We start from the raw sequence: 21,428 nt of genomic DNA on the forward strand, positions 1-21,428 counted from the left end.
GGCAAAAGTAGCCAGCAGCCAATCAGTGTGCACTATTCTCCAGCGGCAGCGACAAGCTCATCACCATCTCTTGTCTGTCCCCAGCATCATCCCTCTGATGCCATCTTGACCATCTCCCTCCTCATCTCAGATGGGTTGTTAGTTTTATCAGGGACCGCATCACATCTCTCTGTCTCTCCAGGATTACCAACCAAAATTTTCTCGAGATAACAAACTTGGATGCCTACCATTCCTTGCAGCACCATTTGATTTGGTCAGACCTGTCACTATTACCCGACTATTCAAGCAAGCTGAATATTGTACACCGTTTCTTGTGAGTATTGTAGTATTACTGCATGGTAGGAGATTTTTTTTGGGGGGGGGGGGTGGGGGTGAAACAATTCTACAAATTGAATGAATACAGTGTGAATGGAGAGGTCTTTAACAAAAAGTTTGGTTCAAACTGTCTAACATTTGAAGTACTGCATTTTATCGTACTGTTTCAAATTATTTGTGTGTGCACTTATGGGTGCTTTTTGAAGACTTGAATTGAATATCATTCTATGAGAAAAAATAAACATAACAAAAGTTTCCAAACGGAAATGAAAATTGATTAGTGATTCGACTAATCTGTTCAAAGTGCCATGTACAATGTAGGTACATTCATTTTCTAAAAACAACCAAATCTTTGGAGTTTAGTTGTAAAGAATATTTGGGGATAAATATTTTCCCCCTGAGAATTGCAGTTAACAGTATACCAATTGTAAAAACGACAGTAGTTTCTTTTTGTTTTATGTTCTAGATGCATTGAAGAAATGAAGAGAAGGGGCACTTTTGTCTTCTTTTTGCTTTAAGAATTTTAATTTTTCAATGCAGATGCTTTGTTCTTTTTCTTTTGTCTTGAAAGATAAAACTTTAAAGGTCAGTTATATAGCTTTCAGTTTTAGTATCAATTATTAAACAAAGGAAAAAAACATGCTCAGTATCCTATAAACTGTTCCCTGAGCCCAGCAAGTGTTTAGTAATTTTGATAGTGAATTGATGACCAGTTATTGTCTTTGTGTTTTAATCTATGCTATTGCCATCACATCTGCTTTAACAAAAGGTGTATTCTTCAGCTTTGTATCCAATTTGCTTAATGGGAAGGGCTTGTTTCCATTTGATTGACAGCAGAAGGTTGTATTAAAGTGTTACTCTTTAATGATACAACGTTCCTTGATAATACAATGTACAGTGTACATCCTTCCCTGGCAATTTTTTCCCCTTTCAACAGTGTACAGTTTTACTGTTAATGTTTGGGGATTGGATTTTAGAATTGGATCTCCAGTAATCAGTGATTGAGATATGCGCGGGATTTCATTGTGTGAATGTGACACACAATTCTGTAAAGGGGGGGGGGGAACGAAGGTGCAAAAAATATTTCTGGTGCCACTTCCAGATAGATGGCTGACTCAAAGTGCAATTATTATAGTTTTGTTAAAAGTGATTTCTACAAGTAGCATGTCTGATCTCTGATTCAAAATTGTGAGCTTAAACTCATTTTCATTTTGTTGTGAAATACATCACAAGGATTTAGAATACCACTGGAATTTTAATAGAACTGACATTTTGTAATGCACATTTTCATTTTGTGAGGTTCTCAGGTTCAAAAAGAAAACGAAACAAAGCCCAAAGTCCTCTTGACTGGGTGAAACCAAAGCAATGTCTTCATGAAACACTCACAGGGTTTCTGTACCTTTTAAAAGAACTATACATGTAAATCCCATAACTTTTCCGTGAGTTTTCCATACATTTACAATTTTAGACATCCAGTTTCCTTCAGACCTTAATTCACAAAAACCTAAGTGGTTTGATAGTGTTGAATAAATAAATATTAATATAGTGTCCATGTGAAGGGACAGTGTGTAACTCCACCCCAACACTTCGATACAGATGCAGCTAAAAAGTTTTACCAATTTTCCAATTTGTATTTGATGATTTTTTCCCTTTGAAAATAAAATTAAAAGAATTGGAGAAAAAGGAAGATCACTAAAAGGCAAAAATTGTAGAAATTTATGAATTTTCATGACTTTTCTATGATATATCTATAATACGTATGTACAGTTGTAATTGTGCATTTTCCATGACTTTTCCAGGATTGGAAAAATATTTTCAAAATTCCATGACTTGTGACTTTTCCAGGATTTCCATGACCGCAGGAACCCTGCACTCAACACTGAATGGCAATTCATGAAATGAGCCCATGTTTGAAATTGTATTATGATGTCATTGTGCCACCATTTACTGTACATACAATGTAGTACTGTAAAAGTGGAAATTTTCGCGTTGTTGAAATGCTCGTGCATTTCGTGCAACCAGAAACTAGCGCGAAAATAAAAGCATGTGAATATTTTGCTTCCCATACGTTCCTGTGCGTGATGTCTTGATTTCGCAGAATTAAAAACATGCGAAACTCCTCTGATCTGGCTAATTGCGAAAAATTAGTCGCGCGAAAATATCCACTTTTACAGTATACCATACATTGTATGTTTGCCAGTACAATAATATTCATGAATTCAGACTGGAGTGACAATTTTGCAAGTGGTTGAATTTGCAATCAAAATCCACAGTGACAGAATATATAAAATGTACATCGGATCTCCCCATCTTCAAAGGAAGAAAAATACATTGTATTTTTGATAGGATTTTTATCATGTGTGTTCACAAACTATTGATGTTGGTAATGGTCATTGTATCACAAGTTTACCACTTACATGTACCTTTCCACAGTACTTTAATCTTCACTACTTCGCAAAAACAGAAATATGATATTTCACATCAAATTATTGCTATCCAACTATTGATCTTTCTAATCAAATTAATGCTGTGTTGTAGTACATAGTGTACCTTATGTAACAATGACTCTGAGAAACAGGTTGAAGTTGCCAAATCATTGACAAAAACATGGTATTTTACCCTTTTTTTGGGGGGGGGGGGACAATTAAGTCTAATGGGTGACTTTTGAGATGGCTGGGCCTCATGTGCATAATTTCAGCAATTGTGAGCAAGTCCACTAAAATATCTGATGAAATTGTGAATGTACTTTTTGGACTCCCAGACATTTGCTCATTCATTTTTTTCCCCCCAAAGAAAATGCAGCTCTAACAGTGTACATGTATCGTGTACCATCGTTTGTCTGGTTGTACTTCAGTACAGTACCACAGTATTTTTTAAAACAACAACTAGCACAGGCATACTTGAATAGAATTGCCTATCACTACAAATTGCGCACTGCAGCGATGTACAGTATACATTGTACATTACAGAGCAAATGTACTATGTGGAGGACCTACATGTACAATGTACATTGCCAGAAAGAAGTCTGTAACCGTGTATTTTTTTTCCCAAATTGAACCGCTCACAAGAGCCAGTTGTGTGAGCTTTTTCTGAAGCGTTGCAGGGATTCCTGAATATTTTCATGAGTTGTGGGTCATCCTTGGCAATGCACAGTCGCCTATGATTCTGTCCCTTTAATATTTCATGTTGGAATTGATGTCCTTGGGAAGGGGGTCAGAACAAGTGACCCCATGGCACAAGAGGGGCAGTGTGACTCACCTCCCAAACTAATAAACCAGAGGCTCTTTTTATTTTATGCTCTTGTCAATAACCCCTTTTGACATGCTGTTTTAAGCCACAAAAAGAGGCTTTGTTCAGTGGGCATTAAATTTGCAGATGTGGACAGTGTTTGTTGGCCGTTCAATAGCTTTCAGTGTGTGGTTTGTGGTGGCAGTCAACCTGCAGATTGCTTGCTTGATCACTCAAAGAGTTTCAGAGAATTTGGGGCTTGCATGAAAAAGCTCAATCTATTTTGACAATGCTTACTTTCACTTTCTGATTTTCCACAATGGCATAGTAACCTGGTGAGTCAGGGATGAATGACTGCAGATAGCCTGGACTGTCGGTATCAGCAGTGCTTAGCGTTAGATTGGTTATTGAGCTGCTCCCAGTTAGATTGGTTTGCACGTATACCAAACATATTGACCTAAAAGAAACAAATAGACCCTATTATTGTCCATTTCATTCAGCATACAATGTATACTCACACTGCGTAATATTGCAATCCTTGAAAGCTGCACAGGATTCATGGTAACATGATGCAGCAGGCGTTGCTCATTTTGAAGTGAATTTTTGAGAAAAGAATGGAAGATAATGTCACTGAACCCTTTTATACCATTGTACATATCTCTCTATAAGTAGCAAGGGCTAACTCGGAACAGCACAGCATACATGAGAATTGGAAGGAAGCACACTGTATTGTACAGTGTAGAAAGGGCTAACTCGTAGCAGCACAGCAAACATGAAAATTGGAAGGAAGCACAACCAAGCCATTGTGACTGGACGTAATTTAGATCCATTTAAATTAATATACAAAATGCTGGAAATCAGTAGTGCAGTACATGTACAATTTGTATGCTGTCTCAGCCTAATTCCTGTTTCTGGCCCAAATGGGCATTGGTGTAAGAATCCTATAGAGCCTACTATTTACAAGCAGGCAAGTGCTCATTTACAGTGTATTTTACTTGCCAAACTAGCAGCATAGTTTAAGTAGCCCTGGGCTAGTGGGTGTGGTACAAGTGATTTTGTAGGACCCTGTCTGATCTTATTTGTGTTGAGCTTGTGAATGCTCATACATGATCATGGAGAATGACAGAAGTAGGCGTGTTTCCAGTTGAAGTACAAAAGTTTTGTGGCTTTTGCTCTTTGGGACGATTAATGAGATGAACATAATTAGTTGATTGGACCTGGCAATCAGTTGGCAATTTGGTAGATTGTGATTTATCAGGCATGAAACCAAGTTCATTACATTTGTCTGTATTTCTGTGAGATTTCATTTGTTTCTTCAGCCTTTCCATTATGCCTGATTATAGAGGTGATGACATCAGTGGGGGAACTCCTGATTCTTTCTAACATTCTGGACAATTTGTCTTTTGCTGCGATTTCGTAGGCAATAACTTGAGCAATGAGCAAAAATTCCACCTTGGAAAATATGCTGCCACAACATCGTGTCTTGAAACTCTGGTCGTCTTTCACAGATATTTTCAGTTATCAATGCTCGTGCACCTCTCCCTGGTGGAAATCTGGTTTGGGTCCCCTGACATTTTGGCGTGTACGAGATTGAGGGCTTTATGCTATTGTGCAGTTAACTATCCATTTTTGTGTTTGTTCTGCCTCTGCTAACAAAAAAAGAAAGTCCAAAAATATAAGAAAAAGATCAAGAAATCACTTGTACAAGTCAAGGGCAGGCACTTGCAATCATTCAAATAAACATGTAGGCCTACTGGAGTGCAATGTATCACTGAACAGTCATTATCTTCAGGTTTCTGTATAGTTGACTTCATGGGTTTGTAAGGGGGGGGGGGGGAGTTAAAAATTAGCCCTCTTTGATGTTGTACGATTGTACCATGCATGGCTAACTCCTGTGGAGGTAAAGCCACCTATGAATGATACCTCATATTAAAATGGTACATTTGTAGTTGCTGATCATTGCTTTTGTCCTCAGTTGAAATTGTCAAATCATATAACTTGAGTTTCTGTAGTGTGCTTAGTGTATCTTTTTGTCATTTATCTTTTCTTGTTTTGTAATATGTGTACTTCTTAGTTAATGTGTCAAAAATTCTTTCACTTGAACCATTTACTGTAAATGCTTTTCAGAATTCTTTTTGGAGTAGAATCCTAATTGCCAAATTTACAACTGATTCTGGCATACAAGTGTATTTGCAACATGTGTTGATAGAATAAAAGTTGGTTTTTTTTTTCTCATTTGCAAATGTTTGAGTTTTCACTGCAAGCTCTTTTCAAACTTTTTTTGTTTGAGCATGAGAATTTTATTGGATTCAGATGACCCAAATCAAAGATGACAAAGAAACAAAGTCCGTCAGGATTTCATGGGTTAAGATGACTAATATACAGTGTAGTTTGTTATGACTTTTTCCCCTCTCTCTCTCTCCCATACAATGGGGTTCATGTGAGTTTCTTTCTCATCTCGTGTTTTGTTTTTCTTTTTCTTTTTTGCCAGGTCAATTTTGAGGGTTCCTCCAGTTCCTGCAATCAAGGAGCTAAAGCTCCTTGCTGCAATGCTGAGGTGCAGTTAATAGGTGAGAACATTAAGTCTGTCACTGTACATGTACTTGGCATCTTGTTGTAATACAACACCAATAGGATTTCAAGATGGGTCATCATGAGTGAGTTAATAGGATAGTAGGGCCTATAGCATTGATGGAGATGAGGATTGTGCTTTTAACATTTTGCAAGATACCGAGAAACCACTTATGAACTAGTATAGAGCATACCATTCTGAGAGGAATTCAAAGTTTATTTGATGAAAATCGGTGTTGAAATGGCTGAGACATCCAAAAGCAAAGTAAAACAAAGCAATCGTAATAAAAGGTGGGTCCCACCTTTTATTACGATCACTCTGTTTTGGATATCTCAGCCATTTCAAAACCAATTTCCATCAAATAAATGTTGAATTCTTCTTGGAATTACACGCTCTTTCTTACTGTAAAACATGATATATTCGCGGCACGAAATTTTCGTGAATTGGAGCCGACGGCCTTTTTCGCGGCAAGAAATTTTCGCGAATTGCCTCTTGCGTTCAATGCATATAATGTAGATAAGAAATTTCGCGTGCATTTTAATTTCGCGAATCTTGGCGCTCGCGAAATTCGCGAAATTAAAATGCACGCGAACATATCTCGTTTTATAGTATTTTACACAAGAAGTTTTCTTGTGTCTAATACATGTACAGTGGAAAATCAGTATAACAAAATCCTTGGGACCAACACAATTTGTTCTTTATATCAGCTATTTATATAATATTGGATGGCCTTGAGATTAGTACAAGGAAATATTGGACGAGCTATGCACAAATATTGGACGAGTCGAAGACGAGTCCAATATTTTGCTTAGCGAGTCCTATATTTCCTTGTATTAATCGAAAATAGGACATCCAATATTATCATTATTATCCTACAGAGGATTTTAGCAAAGAAGATTTTCACTTACCCTTTCTGTCTCCGAGTGCTGTATGGTCTCCTACTGTACTTGATCTTGACATGGGGTATGGTACCGGTACACTCTTCAGTGCAAGTTACTAGTAATCTACTTCATTCCCTGATAAAACAGTGATCTATGTATCCATGGTAGCCGTCATGTTACTGTTAGGCCGAGATCTAGCTAATTTAGACCTGAATTAGATGTTCTTGTATCCGAGATATGAGACACAATTCACGTCACATCTACCGTAGATCGTGAAAGATTTACTTCAGTAGTACTGTATGGCCTACTATACTGTACTTAGTAACACATTATGCATGTAAATAAAAAATGCAAGCGGCGGCGGCCGGCCGGCTACGTACTGTATTTGTATATCGCGCGCGCGCTATCTAGCAGTAGCGCTGAGCTGATCAATCGTCGCCTGCACAAAAAAATGCAACTTGTTTTCATCAAACCTAAATTTAATTTCCTGGTATGAAAGTGATATTTTGAAAAATTGTATGCAAAACAATTTCAACTAATTGATATATGAAATTTGTTTGTATAAACACAGAATTTTAGAAGAAACGATATTTTAGTTAATTCGTGATGGACCAATCACAGACGTTTTTACTTCATATTTCAGGTCATCTCGTATATATCTCAGCCAATCACGGTGCAGTTTATAAAAAACTTTGGGGAATCCCCCTCTTTCCGTCCAATATTTTAAATATTGGTCACCTCGGCAAAAAATATTGGTCGAGTTCAACAAACTTTCTAAGTGGGTAGGAGGTTATGAGGTGCGTCGACAAAATAACACTTGTATTTGGGCTCCAAAAATCCTCTGTATGGATAATAATTCGTCATATCAGTTGTCAAGAAACAATACAAAACAATGGAAATGAATTCATTAGGACTGGAGAAATTAGTTTGTTATATCAGGTATTTTGTTATATCAGATCTCTTCATGTCGAGTTTCCACTGTAATGATAATCATGCCAGGCCTCTTAAAAAAGATCCTCTCACCTCCCCTGATATTTCAGTATTGCTAGCAGACCGGGAAGAATAAAATTGAATATGCTGTTGTCACAGTGTGGTATCAGATACTCTGTTCTTTATTGTCCATCCATTTGCAGCATTTTTCTGACCAAATTGTTTTGTGACCATACATACATGTTGTCCTTTAAACATAGAATGTTGAGTTGATATTATGCATTTAATGCAAACAAATATAAACTAGTGGAACAGATATGGTGAATGATCACTAAAGTGTAGTTTGTGCATCAATGAAAATGGTAAATAATGAAGAGTGAATCAGAATAGCTATAGCTGTAGAAGTTTCATAAAAATCAGACAATAATGTATACATTTCCTCATTACTAAACATGTTTTGGTTAGTGATTCAGCAACTTAAACACTCTAAAAAGATACCACAGAGGTAGTGAGACAGCAATAATTTGAGGCAAAGTGATAGACTCATTGAGCTTTTACACAACAGCCAGTGCTGGGTACTGCAAAAGCTTGTTAGCCTGGTGGATACACCACCTCTCTGGCTATTACTGAAACAGTCAACACCAGTAATCAGTGCTTATTTACGTTGATTACGGGCAATATGTCAATCAGTTGCATAAATGCAGTTTTTTGCAAGCACCAGCTGAAATGTACCCCTTGCCATATGATGCACACTATCCCATTAAAACATAACTGCTAAACTGTGTATTCTTTCAGGTTTGTTTCAGGTGGCCTGACATCACACCAGCATCATATCATCACCATGAGAGGCTCAAAGTTTAAAGGCATCCTCTTCAAGTGTTTCTCCGTGGCAACACTTCTCACATTGTTGACATCATCCACGCAGTGTGAAGCATCGGGTGGCAGCAACCAAACACTTGTATACCTCGATGAGCCCCAAAACATGGAAACTCTTCCCAATCAATTCGTCATGATGGAATGTAGTCTGAACCACTTGCCTCCTAACCATCATCTGGTGTGGACACGAAATGGAAAACCAATCATGGAGGATTCTGAGCAAATCCATGATGACGTTTCTCCTAGGTTCCGAGGATTAGGTTTCGGCCCTAGAAGTAACTTGGGGATAGATCTTGTAGAACCAGAGGATCATGGCTCATACTTCTCTTGCCAAGTATACAACAACTCTCTAAAGGCGGGAGGGAAAGCTACCCTTATAATGGAGTCTAGAACTGCAGTTGTAAGTGTTAGCTACCCTCCCAGTTCCAAGTATCCCCAGTGCCTGGTCAACCCTCAAGAAGGGCCTGCTGGGGTCAGCGTCATCCTTTCTTGCTGCACAGAGATAGTCAGCGTACCGATGTCATTAGCCTGGGTAGCACAGGGAGAGAACAGCAGTTGGAGAATCACCCAGCAAGCAAGCAAGTGGGATGACGAGGTGAGGGAGAACTGCATCGACGTAGACATTGGCGCTGGCCTCAATTTCAGTTTGTATCAGTGCAAGCTGAACGACGCTTCTGAAAAACTAGAGGATTTTGAGACAAGGCAGTGTAAAATCGCAAAACTCCCCCAAGCCTCCATCTCCTTGAAGTACCTCAACCACAGAAATGCCCAGTTCAATTGCTCAGTGCAAACACCAGGAAATTACCAGTACCTGTGGCACCTGCAGGATGAGGAGATGAAGCAAATCCGTCAAGTTAGTTCATTGAGTACCCAGTCATCACTTCATCTTCCACTCAGTCAGGTCACCAATGGCTCTTTCTTATCTTGCTCGATATTTGATGGATCCCAAATGGGAGCCACAGATCTGAAGATTGTCCTATCTGCCACCCCAACAGGTGGTGGAACTTCCTCAATAGTCATCATTGGGATAGTCATTGGAGCCGTGGTAGGAGTGTTACTTATTGGTCTTTCCACATACTTTCTTGTCATCAAGTGTAGGAGAAGAAATGAGCGTCTCTATGCTTCCCTTGAGCGTGGTCCTGAGAGTGGAATGCATGTTGGTGCTGGAAGCACGTATGTATTTCACAAGGGGGGCGCTAATGGGCATTTGAATGGAACGGTTGTGACAGCCGAAGGTGGACGCCTGGAGACAGGTGCGGAGGAGATACCGCCAAAACCGGGTGGTCACAGGACCATCTCCTGGGAACCGGAAGACATCATCATCCGATCAAATGGTGGTGTCATCAACACCTGTGATGACCCCAAGAAGAGGAATGTGGAGGGCCTGGTGTATGCAGACTTAGCATTCCAGGGGGTGGAGGAGGAACCGGATGCAGAGTTGGAGGGTGAGGCAGGACAGGAGGATGCGGTGAAAGGGGCAGTCGGTGGCGGTGATGCAAATGGCGTCAAACCGGGAGGAAACGATCAGAGCAGTATAGAATATGCCCGGATTGTACCTCCTCCCAGATCACTGCGTTTTTAAGACATGACTCATGAGGAATGTTGAGACAGTGTGTCATTTGAAGTATTCAGATATCCCCAGTACGAGCAGAGTATGCAAAGTGATTCAAATCTGGACAATTGCAGGAAAAAGAGGACTGTTGCTCATTTTGTAGTACCCAGAACAGCCAGTACCTAGGATCAGCATGTACTATATATTATGTATAAACCTACTATGTAATGTACATATCAAGTATTTTACCTTTCTTCTCATTGAAAAGTGGTGTAATATGACAGAGTACAGGGTTGCTTGTACAGCATTGAGTTTTCATTGTTTGCTGCATTTTATGTAAGCTTGAAGAGCTTTTACGTTTTTACATTCTTTATTCATATAGGTCAAACTGAAATAACTCAAGGCTAAAAAAAAATAGCAAAATGCACTCTTACTTTCAGCAGAATTCTATTAACCCTGTATGCACTTGTACTAGGACTGGAAACCCCCCCCCCCCCCAAAAAAAAAAAAAAAAAAAAAAAAAGTGAAAATAAAGGTCAGAGTGTTGATGTGAAGGAAGTATATTTTATTACACTGTTCACTGCCAATGCATAAATTCTGCTTTTGTCTGGTGAGTGTATAATAGGTAGAAACCAAGTGAATGTTTCAGTAGTCAGAAATGAAGTGACAATATCTTCCAAGGTGGTTTCCTTATTTGATGACATTTCCCTTAATGTCTAGCTCTGCATTCACTAAGTAACTGTGCGAGCTTAAAATTTTGCTTACAGTTGTTGTTGTTTTAAAGAAAAAGAAAGAGAGAGAGAAAAAAATTGCTTACAGTTATTTTCATGAATTACTGCTTGTCGAATACTTTGGCATGTTAATTTTGTGATTGCAACTTCACCCTGCGAAAAATAAATAAGAATGAGTACATTGTAATGAGAAACAGTACAAGTACTATGTACTTAATATTTCAATGTTGATTCCCTTTACATTTAAACAGCAATGTGTTCTCCATTTGAAGTACAATTGTACTGTATTCATGTGCTGTTATGTCCCAGATATTGCTACCTAAGGGCCAATGCAGCGTGCTAGACCTACAGTACTGTAGTTACTACTCTCCAAGTGATCAAATGCTTGTTTGATTTTTAACAAATTATATCTTCATATGCTGTTTTTGCAAAGTTTGATATTGGTGCAGTTATTTTCATGGTTCATAGGAGATTTGCAAAGAAGAACAAAGTGTTGATTAAAATAGCAAAGCTAAAGAACCTGCCGATAAATGCTCGATGGACTAAGTATGCCATATGTCTGATATCGAGATAAACGAATGGTGGTATAATCACCTTGCCAAATGTGTGATTACTTTCATCAGCAGTAACACAGAAACATGAAAGTCTAGTTTAAGATAATTTCAACTCAATGAATTTCAAGTAACTTTATGACAAATAAGTTAAAATGGCTGGGGGCATGATGAGGAAAGTATTTAGCTGTCTGGATTCAGACAGACAGCATTTAACATTCACTTACTGGTACTACATGTATCTCATATGCCAACACATTCAGATGACTGACAAAAGTAAGTAGTAAAGTATGAATGAAATGAAGTACATTCCATATACAGCTTGGGATTGTAAACATTCTCAGCTGTTTGCTGTTCCTGCCTCTCCCCCTCCCCCCCCCCCAAAAAAAAAGGGATGTCAAAATCCTTATCACTGGAAACTCTCATTCAAAAAATCCCATTTTGTAATAACATCAATACCACTAATATAATTGTACTCGGATTCTGATCATTACGATAATGGATCCATAATTCATGGCAATTATGGGCTCTGCCATGGATTGATTGGTGACATAGGCTCTGTAGATTGGCTAAATAGCAGAGATAGTAAGTCTGCTGTGCAACTGCCTCTGAACTATGATAGAATGAAGACCACGCTCGTGAGGCTGGAGAAGAAATTAGGCACGCAGTATACATTGTAGTCAAACCGCTGCCTAATTTGCGAGTGATATGCATCCAGAGTGCTCCAGTGATGGAGCGATATTAGCCGGATTTGTGGCGAGTAGGCAGGGAGCGTCAGTTTTTGAATGCGCCTCGAGCAGGTTAGATGCCGAGTGATGGGGCCACATTTGGCTGCTCTCTCTCTCTTTCTCTCTGGTCTCCAAATTTTTAGTCACACTCCTCGTCTCGCCCGTGGAGCGGGATACAGCTCAGTGTATTCATCAGTGTTTGGGCTCAGGCACGGAAACTTTTATTCAGATGTGATCACAGTAAATCAACTCCAAACTAATATTTGCTTTAGGAATAGTTATGTCGCTGGGACTCGGAAGGGGCCATATGCAAGGGAAAATGAGTTGGTACCGGTATACATTTAATACGGTGTGTGTGTGTGTGTGGGGGGGGGGGGGCATATCTCTTAAATTAAGCATGTTTTTTTTAAAAGGAGCTATAACAAAACCTACTAAAGAAAATACCAAAAAGGACTTCAAATTATGAAAAAGGAGTGATATCACTCTTCACTTTGACAATGTATTGAGTTACTCAGTAAATGATTATAAAAGTGACAGCACCCCCCCCAAAAAAAAGTGCGTATAAATATATATATATATATATATATATATATGCACACACACACACACACACACACACACATATTGCCTTATAATGTTTCACCTGAACATTATGCACTATACATGCATAACAAAATTCCTTTGTTTATACAAATGTACATATATTTTTTATGTGATCTGGCTTTGCTTATCAAACTAGAATGTACAGATTGTAGAAGCATTCGGTGATTAAATTTGTTCTTGCCAAATAAGTGCAGAAATCAGCACATCCATGTATTCTGTTGTGTCTATTTGGTCTACCCAGGGAGGTGTCTCACCTCCCTGGTCTACCTGTATGTGCAGGAAAACTGTAATGACGAGTTGGCTGGGATCGCCAAATTTACTTTGTTACACGGACATCTGGGACCACCTTGTAAACGTACTGAAAAAGAGACGAGGTAAATACATTCGTGGAAATTGGGGACCATAAAATTCACCTCATGAACAGTAGTTCCTCATTATGACAGGCTCCCCCTATGTGTAGTACTCACACATACTGTATGCAGTTCTGATCAAATACTATATTGTCAATTCTTTAGAAATGTACTTGTGATGAACTTTACCCATCACAGTTTACTACAGTGCACTCCCGTTATAACGAACACGGTTATACGAAAATCCGGTTACAACGAAATAGTACGCCAGATCACAAAATTATCGGCTCTATGTTTTTTATTGTTCATTTGTTCGGTTATAACGAAATTTCGATATAACGAAAGAAAACTGCCAGTCCCGAGGAATTCGTTACAACAGGAGTCCAAGTGTGTATCAGCAATGCATGCATGCTTGCGCATTACTTGCAGTGAATAAGTCAGTAAAAATAATATATTAAGTATGTCACACAAGGAAATATTTCAATTTTTGTATGCTACGCATTGAAAATATAATTTTGAAATGTTGTTTTGTACCATTTACTCTCCTTGGGCAATACTTGAAATCATCCACTGAAGCATTGTGTACTTGTTTTATTTTATCCTTGAATGCAATACCATGTACAGTTTAAATTGTGCCTGTTTTTCTTAACTGTAAGTATCATTTCAGGTATTTGTATTATATGCCTGTGAGCATAGTAAATGCCATACAGTAAACTTTGCATGATTCAAAGCAGTTGGGACTGGTTCGACTTGAGCAATATTTGACTCGTGCCAGAGCCATCGTTTTTAACCTGTTGAGGAGGAGTCCCGAGTATACTCGGGCAGGGGTCTACGAGAAATGCGTGTTGTAGCAAAATCAGTCCATCCTCAATGGGTTAAAGGGGATAAGAATTATAAAATAGAGGATGCGCTCCATAGAGACTTGCTTTGAATGAAATCATATGTATGATGAGCGAGCATTTGGCATGATTGAACAAGAGCGGTATCACCAGTTTAGTATACGTAATTCCTGTGGCATGATGCCGTTTTGTTTGCTTATACATGTATTAACTTCCTTATCTTCTTCAAAGTAGCAATCTCAGTAAAGTGACTATGAACGGTTACACAACAAAAAATTGTTATTGCAATGATGATTGTAATTTAGATCAGAATGATCAGACCGACACACGGTACCTCTGAATCTGTGATTTTATAATGTCAATTCTAAAAAAGGAGGCACGACCTAATCCTTTGTTCCGTGCCAATCAAACTTGCATGCTTAGAGCACTAAGCATCAAACTGCAGTGCAAGCTATTCACACATACAAGTACAATGTACGTGGTGCGCCATTTATCGATGGGAGCGGTTTGAAGGTAATGCAGGCTCAACCTCCCAAATCATGGTCAATGCGTACCAGGATGTACACATATGAATTTGCTATGTAATTTGAGGGATTTTTTTCCCGCACTAGAATTTACCACCAGTATATCATTATTGGAATTGTGATTGTTACTTTAATCATATTCTAGTTCATGTACAAGCGTCCTACAAGATTGATCGACTTTTCTCAAGATTCATTTAAACGACAAATTTTCTCTTGCGTGTACACGCTCCATGGTACCTCTCAGTACTCCCATTTCCTCCTTTTTTCTTCCTTATGAAAGTAGTCATCTCGGTCAAGTGCCATGATACTACTCATGCAGCACTCTCATTCCATTTGCTCTATATACCAGGAGCATTTTGCCTTTCTTAAATTTCCCCTGTGGATTTATTCATTGATGGATTGATTTTTTTTGTTTTTTTTTTAAACAGCTCAGTTCCCTTTCACACTTGCAATATGCTTCAACTACATTGTATGTTTCTTAAGTTGTGTTTCGCCAACAGTGTTTTGCCTGATTCTGGGTGCACAGGTTGTGATGTCAATGCTTTGACCTCTAGAATTCAATTGAGATTGCAGAGCATAGCTTTACCTTGTACATGCATTATTACTTCTTCTTCAGTGCTGGCATATAAATACATTTCATGCAAGCATTATTAAGAATGTGTTTGACTAAACAGCCATAGAAATGTATGCTACATAGTGATGGAAAAGCATTTTTTAATTTTAGTCTCGGCAAGGAGAGACAGTTTTGTGTATGAAGCATATGAGATCAATGTGATCAATGAATTTTTCCCCTATATAAACATTTTATAATCTCTGTCAGTGTCTAGTAGATATCTCAAAGAGGGACATGGGGGGGCAGAAATGTTCTTGAGATGAATTTGTATCTAAATCTAAATTTATGAAAAAAAAAAAAAAAATGTGTAGCAAATGACATTCCAAAGAAGTGAATGCAGCAGATATTTTTTTAATGCCATTGGACACGTTTTGCTGATATTGTGATGTTCCTTGCCTTTTATTCATGAAGTCTTGGTTACAAAATCCCCTGAACTCACTAATTAAATCGTTTTAAATACTTTTCTGTTGTATCATTGTACAAAAACTAGTGCAGGTGGCATGGATTCATTCATGTGGCAAAAGTTTAATGTAAAATTGAATAATGCCTGTAATGCTGCAGTAAAGCCAGGAAAAATATCAGTCAACCACACTGATTACAATTGTACAACCACCAATTAGTTATTTGATGTATCAATCACAATTTGATTTTAAGTCTTGGTATCACCATCTAAATGAGTATAACTACCTTTGGCTGCATTCTGTAAGAACGGAAATACCAGGCACATGATAGAGATGTATTTATTGTCAGTACCTAGAGATGTATTTATTGTCAGTACCTAGAGATATATTTATTGTTACTACCTGATATGGACTTTTGTACATTGTAATTCACTCAGCTTGAACACCCATTGTCACCTTAATAGTTGCAGGCTGTTCTTTATCTTTTTGAATGATACCTTGAAAAAAGGGAAAGATTTCTGTTACATGAGATATATTATATCAATATTGCATCAATGCAATTGTTGTTTAGTATACAGCTGTTTATGTGGTTCAGTGGATACAACCTCAGACAACCAGTCATGAGGTCATTGTGTCACTTTCCACCTCCCTGGTGCAAGTTCCCCAGCAGCAATGGCTGTGCCCCCTGAACGGGGAGCGCTTTCTCTTCCCTCCTTTGGAGAGGACTTGAAGCCTCTTGGTTATGTGGTTGCTAACTTCTTGGTTATGTGGTTGCTAACTATACACAGCCCAGTCGCTGTATGAAATCTGGCTCTGCCGTATATTATGGTGTACATACTTGCATTTCATTTCCTGAAACACACACACTCACACAATCTATGTCTTCACTTTGCTTTAAGGCTCTTCCAAATTTCTGAAGATTATATAAAGACATATTTTTGCTGTCAGAAAATGCATCTACCAGTAGTCGCTCTAATGCAGGGCTACCAACACTGGAAACTAGTTGAGAGTGAGACTTCCACAGGCACCAATGCTATAATTTAGGAGTCAAAATGAGTGAGATCAATAGAAATGTATGCAAATGAAATAAAGTTTTAGAGTGAGAAAGGACCAAAATGTGTGAGTCTCAGGCTCAGGCTCAGAGTTTGCAGCCCTGCTAATGCAAAAAAAAAAAAAAGAAGAAAACATGCAACAATAGCTGTATTCTGTGTACAATTCAGATTCTTTTTCTTATTCATTTCAATTAGAAAGATGGGATTGTCAAACTCTTTGTTGTTATGATATTTTGCAGTGTTGCGCAAAGTGTGCACATTATGCAAGACACTTTGTATAACTACAAGAGAAGTATGTAGTATCAGTACATTGTATCTTGGATGTGGCAGCAGTGAGAAAAAAAAATCATTTTGTCCAAAATGTGTTGGAAATTACAATGAATTGCCACTCTGTTTACTTGTTACTGCTGTAGCAGATTCATAAATAGAATGTTGTTGTACCTTTAAAGGTAGGGAATCCCATTTGCATGCCTTAAATGAAGACTTGTATAAATACAGTGGTATGTTGAAGAGAGTATCATTTTAGAAACTCCCATAAAGTATTGAAAGTGTAAGGTAACATTTAGTACATTTTTATTGACCGTTAGATTTTGAATTGAATTTTTTTTCGGGGCTCACCGTAAATTCCAGTACATTACTAGGCTACCTTTGCAGACCCATGCACTGCATGTGTGTCCATCATGTATATTTTGTGAAGAAAGTTCATCAAAACTTACAAACATTTCTATATACATTCTTGCCACACACTCTATATGTTATTACATCAGCTCTTATACTTTTAGATTTGTGTTTATAGATTTAAAAAAAAATACAAAAGACTGCAACAAAAAGGCTTAAGTGTGGCTGACACACAGAACTACTGAGCAGTTGAGTTTTGTGCATTATTCAAATTGTAGATAACTGTTGACTTCCAAATTTCTCAGCAGTGGCCTAAATAAGTCCCCTGAGGTTCATATTTAATGTTTTGCTGCATTTTGGGAGGTCTGTAAAAGGTATCCCCTACCTTCAATATAAGAATGATACAAAATGAGCTCTCAAGATTTAGACGCCTTGCAATTTCTTTCATATGTTTTATGATAGTGTCACATGACTGACCGGAAAAAGGTGGCTTGTATTAATCAAACAAATTCTGTTTTCCTTATGTCTTGTCAGTTAATAAAAGTCTACATGCCTGTGGTACAGTATGCTAATGAGACACAAATGTGCCCACAATACCGTAGAATTCACCATCTATGCATGTGTAGCACACTGTATTATGTATAGGGACTGCAAGCATGCATTGACAGGCTATCAGGGCTTTTAAGAGAGCAAGTGCCCAGCCCCCCCCCCCCCCCAATCCTTGCCAGATAGCAATTTGCAAATAAATTGAAGTTCAGTCCTATGTGATTCCCATTTGTATGTTTTTCCTCCAGCCATTGATAATGTCATTATGAAGGTGGATATCCTCTTCCCCACAAAAAAAAAGAGACCAAAATTTAGTGTTACATTGAAGACAAGGCAAAGTGACGAGATTTGTAGTATACAAGTAGGACAATGCAATTGGCCCAATACTCAGTTCTTAAAGGCTCAAAGTTTGACTTCTTAGACAGTACGCTATTGAAAATTCTTAGACAGTACACTATTGAAAATTCCTGTAGTAGAAAGGAGCATGTACAGTATGATTCTGTATTATTCAAGCAAACTGCCATTTTTTTAATGCTATGTACTAGAATATTGATAAAGTATTCATCAATTGAGCACATTCTGTTTGTACAGTGATATTGTGTTACACCAGGGAGATGGGAACACCTCCCTGGTTACACTGTTCAAATGTAATTCTCATTTTTAATAAAGAGAAATAAAATGTGTCAAGAAAGATGTCTCTATGTGTTTTCTAGTATTACATTCTATTCAGAGGTTTTACAGTGGAATCTTGTTGTCAGCAGGATATATAATTCTGCATGTCCCAATTGTTAACATTTCTGTGCTTTTGTACCCTGATACAGAATATACAATGTAGTTAGAAACATATAACAAGGTATCTTGTGATTTTTTTGTTAATGGAAAGTTAATGGAAAACTTAATAATACCTAAGAGTGTCATTAACCACTCCGATATCATGCATTACAGCGTTTTTTCTCGCCCAAAACGATGCTTACCGTCTTCGGTAACCGAGGAGCAATTGAGTCTTGTTGTCATGGTATCCATAGAATTCAGAGAAAAAAGGAAATACAGGCGATCTTCGATGAATTTTGTCATTTTATGTGAGCTCTTCGCGTGCGTAGGTGAAGGGTTGTAATCAAAGACCGGAGTGTGCGCATGGAGCTCTTGCGTTGTAATTACAGGGGGTGTGTGGAGGAGCGCGCATTGAGGGCATATTTGCGCGCGTGATCATCATTTTGGCTTCTAACAACGCGTCTGATTGGATGGAATAACAATTAGATGGGAGGAACCTAAGATAATTATAGGGTACTTAATCATACCTTAATTACGTCCTCAGAATACCGATTTTGCCCAAGATTAAGGGCCTATTAACTTCTCGACTTAATTACGAAGTTAATTACAAACTTAATTACGGCCTCAGAATACCACCCCTGGTATTTAAACTCTAGGAAGAATTCAGACAGAGTGATTACCAGGTTTCAAGCTTAGTTTTGTTTTGTTTTGTTTTGTTTGTTTGTTTTTGTTTTTGTAAGTCACTGGCTGAAATTCCAAGGAAAACTAGCAACAACATAAAGTTACACTTGTATGACGAGTAAAAACATAATGATCATTGTGATATTGAGTGTGCTACTGTAGTGTGTGTGTGGAAAAAAAAAGTTTTTACCAGACATCCATTACTGGTATCCCTTGTGTGAGTTCTGTCGCATGCATGGAGGTTTTGGGAATGGGAGTGCTGCGGTTAATGTCCATGATTAAAAAGGGAGCCTTCTTTTTACTCCAGCTCCGAAGAAAACAGCCGAGTCTGGTGCCCAGAGGCGTGCAATTATTAACTGTATTGATGACCTAAAAAGGTGAAGGGGATCATAGGGCATTGACAGTGGAATATGGCAGAAATTGTTATGGAGGCATATACATACATGTGTGTGTTTCCGTGTGCATGTGTGTGTGTGTGTGTTTGTGTGTGTGCAAGTGTGTTATTTTTGAAGGAGTGTAGATTGTGTGTGTTTGTGCGTATTCGACTCTCATGTGCAACAGAGCAATTATAGTGCGTACTGATTGAAGTAGACTAAAAACAGTTTTTTCCCAGATAGCCTTCTGTGACGTGCCTTTTCTAGTCCACAAAGGTTCGACCTTACTTATTCATCAGATTTCATAAGCTGCCTACAGTTGCTCTGGTTACCACTTGCAGCAAACATCACGTGTGAAAGTAGAAATTTTCTCTGTGAAATGCATCTGGGCTTTGTCGTTTTGTGGTCAACTTTTTTTTGCAGTCCTGATTCTGCTTTACAGTGGCTCATGTTGAGCTGCTGGTAAATTGTCAAATTTGTAGCTCACACATTTTTTATTTTTTTATTATTTTTTTATTTTTTTTTTTTTTTTGGGGGGGGGATGCTCTCAGACAAATGTGCTACCAAGTGTACTTGCATCAAAAACACTCAAGAAATGGACCCTAAATGGGGTTTTATGGCACATCAAATGTGCACGCCTAAATGGCATCACACTTGCAAAACATAACCAAAATAGCATAACGACAGCCGTTACATACTCTATTTGGCCTGGTGACATGACATTTGCTCCTGCTACAATTACTCCTGTCTTATTTTCTCCAAGGACTTAGGGTTAGGGTTGTGATAGGGTTTCAGGTTTATTTTGATGCGAGGATTAGGATTAGGGCGAGGGTTATGTGCTTGAGTAGGTTTTATGTTGGGCTTAGCGGACAGATATTTCATGGGAGCAATTGTCGCAGGAGCAAATGTCATGGAACCATTTGGCCTTCTCTTTTGTACCACGCTAAATATGCTACTTGTGTATATGGATTTTTGAATTGCTTCGTACACGAGTTGGTAAAAAAAAATATTAGCAAACTAACACCTTTTTTCAAATAATTATCTCCAACACAGAACAGAAGTGGAGATTTTCAAATACTTTCCCTTTTTTTTGGTAGATTTTACCTCCTTGCTGGTATTTCAGCCATCAATGCAGGATATTGAGATTTTTTATTTCATTTTCTTAATATAGTTCAATGATATCATCTCCAAATTAACGTGCAGTTGCTATAGTGATATCCCTGTTTGATGCAAACATGTGAACTTTGAAAAACGTAACATTCTTATTTTTAATGTCAAATTTTAATAAAACCTTAAATGATCACTTTATCTCTTTCCTTGGTGGAGGTGATAAGCAATTAATGGATATTTCTGTCCAACTGAAGGGGCAAAAAAAAAAAAAAAAATGTATTTTCATTGCGATCATCATCTTGCTATTTCTTCTGAGTGAATGCAACTACATGTATAGCCAAGCAAACCATGTAACATTAGATGGATAATTACATACAACCATCAGGTATGCAACTGGAAATGCATGTTTCATATGTTACACGGTTGTTTGTCTGACTTTTTTCTTTTTCACTCAAGGTCTTTTAAAGGGATGGTACAGTATTGGTGGAGATGAGAAATGAGCTTTTAACTTTTTGCGAGATACGAAGAAAACACTCATGATATAGTACAGAGCATACCCTTCTAAGAGGAATTCAAAGTTTA

At 38.0% G+C, this 21,428-nt stretch overlaps 2 protein-coding genes across 2 annotated transcripts in view; one reads left to right on the forward strand and one right to left on the reverse strand.

Moving 5' to 3' along the window:
* The window catches only part of LOC140242559 (glutathionyl-hydroquinone reductase YqjG-like), a 134,043-nt gene that overhangs the window by 76,200 nt on the left and 36,415 nt on the right, over window positions 1-21,428 (reverse strand). The gene's annotated exons all lie outside the window — the stretch shown is intronic.
* Window positions 8,737-10,839, forward strand: LOC140242605 (uncharacterized). The gene has a single exon (XM_072322357.1). The coding sequence runs from the start codon at window positions 8,768-8,770 to the stop codon at window positions 10,382-10,384; it is 1,617 nt and encodes a 538-aa protein (XP_072178458.1). The 5' UTR covers window positions 8,737-8,767; the 3' UTR covers window positions 10,385-10,839.

Source organism: Diadema setosum, chromosome 19 (assembly GCF_964275005.1).
Source record: "Diadema setosum chromosome 19, eeDiaSeto1, whole genome shotgun sequence".
Classification (NCBI taxonomy): Eukaryota; Metazoa; Echinodermata; class Echinoidea; order Diadematoida; family Diadematidae; genus Diadema; species Diadema setosum.

What these genes read in the sequence shown, in the direction of transcription:
- LOC140242605 (XM_072322357.1), top strand. Translation starts at nt 8,768, where the DNA reads ATGAGAGGCTCAAAGTTTAAAGGCATCCTCTTCAAGTGTTTCTCCGTG.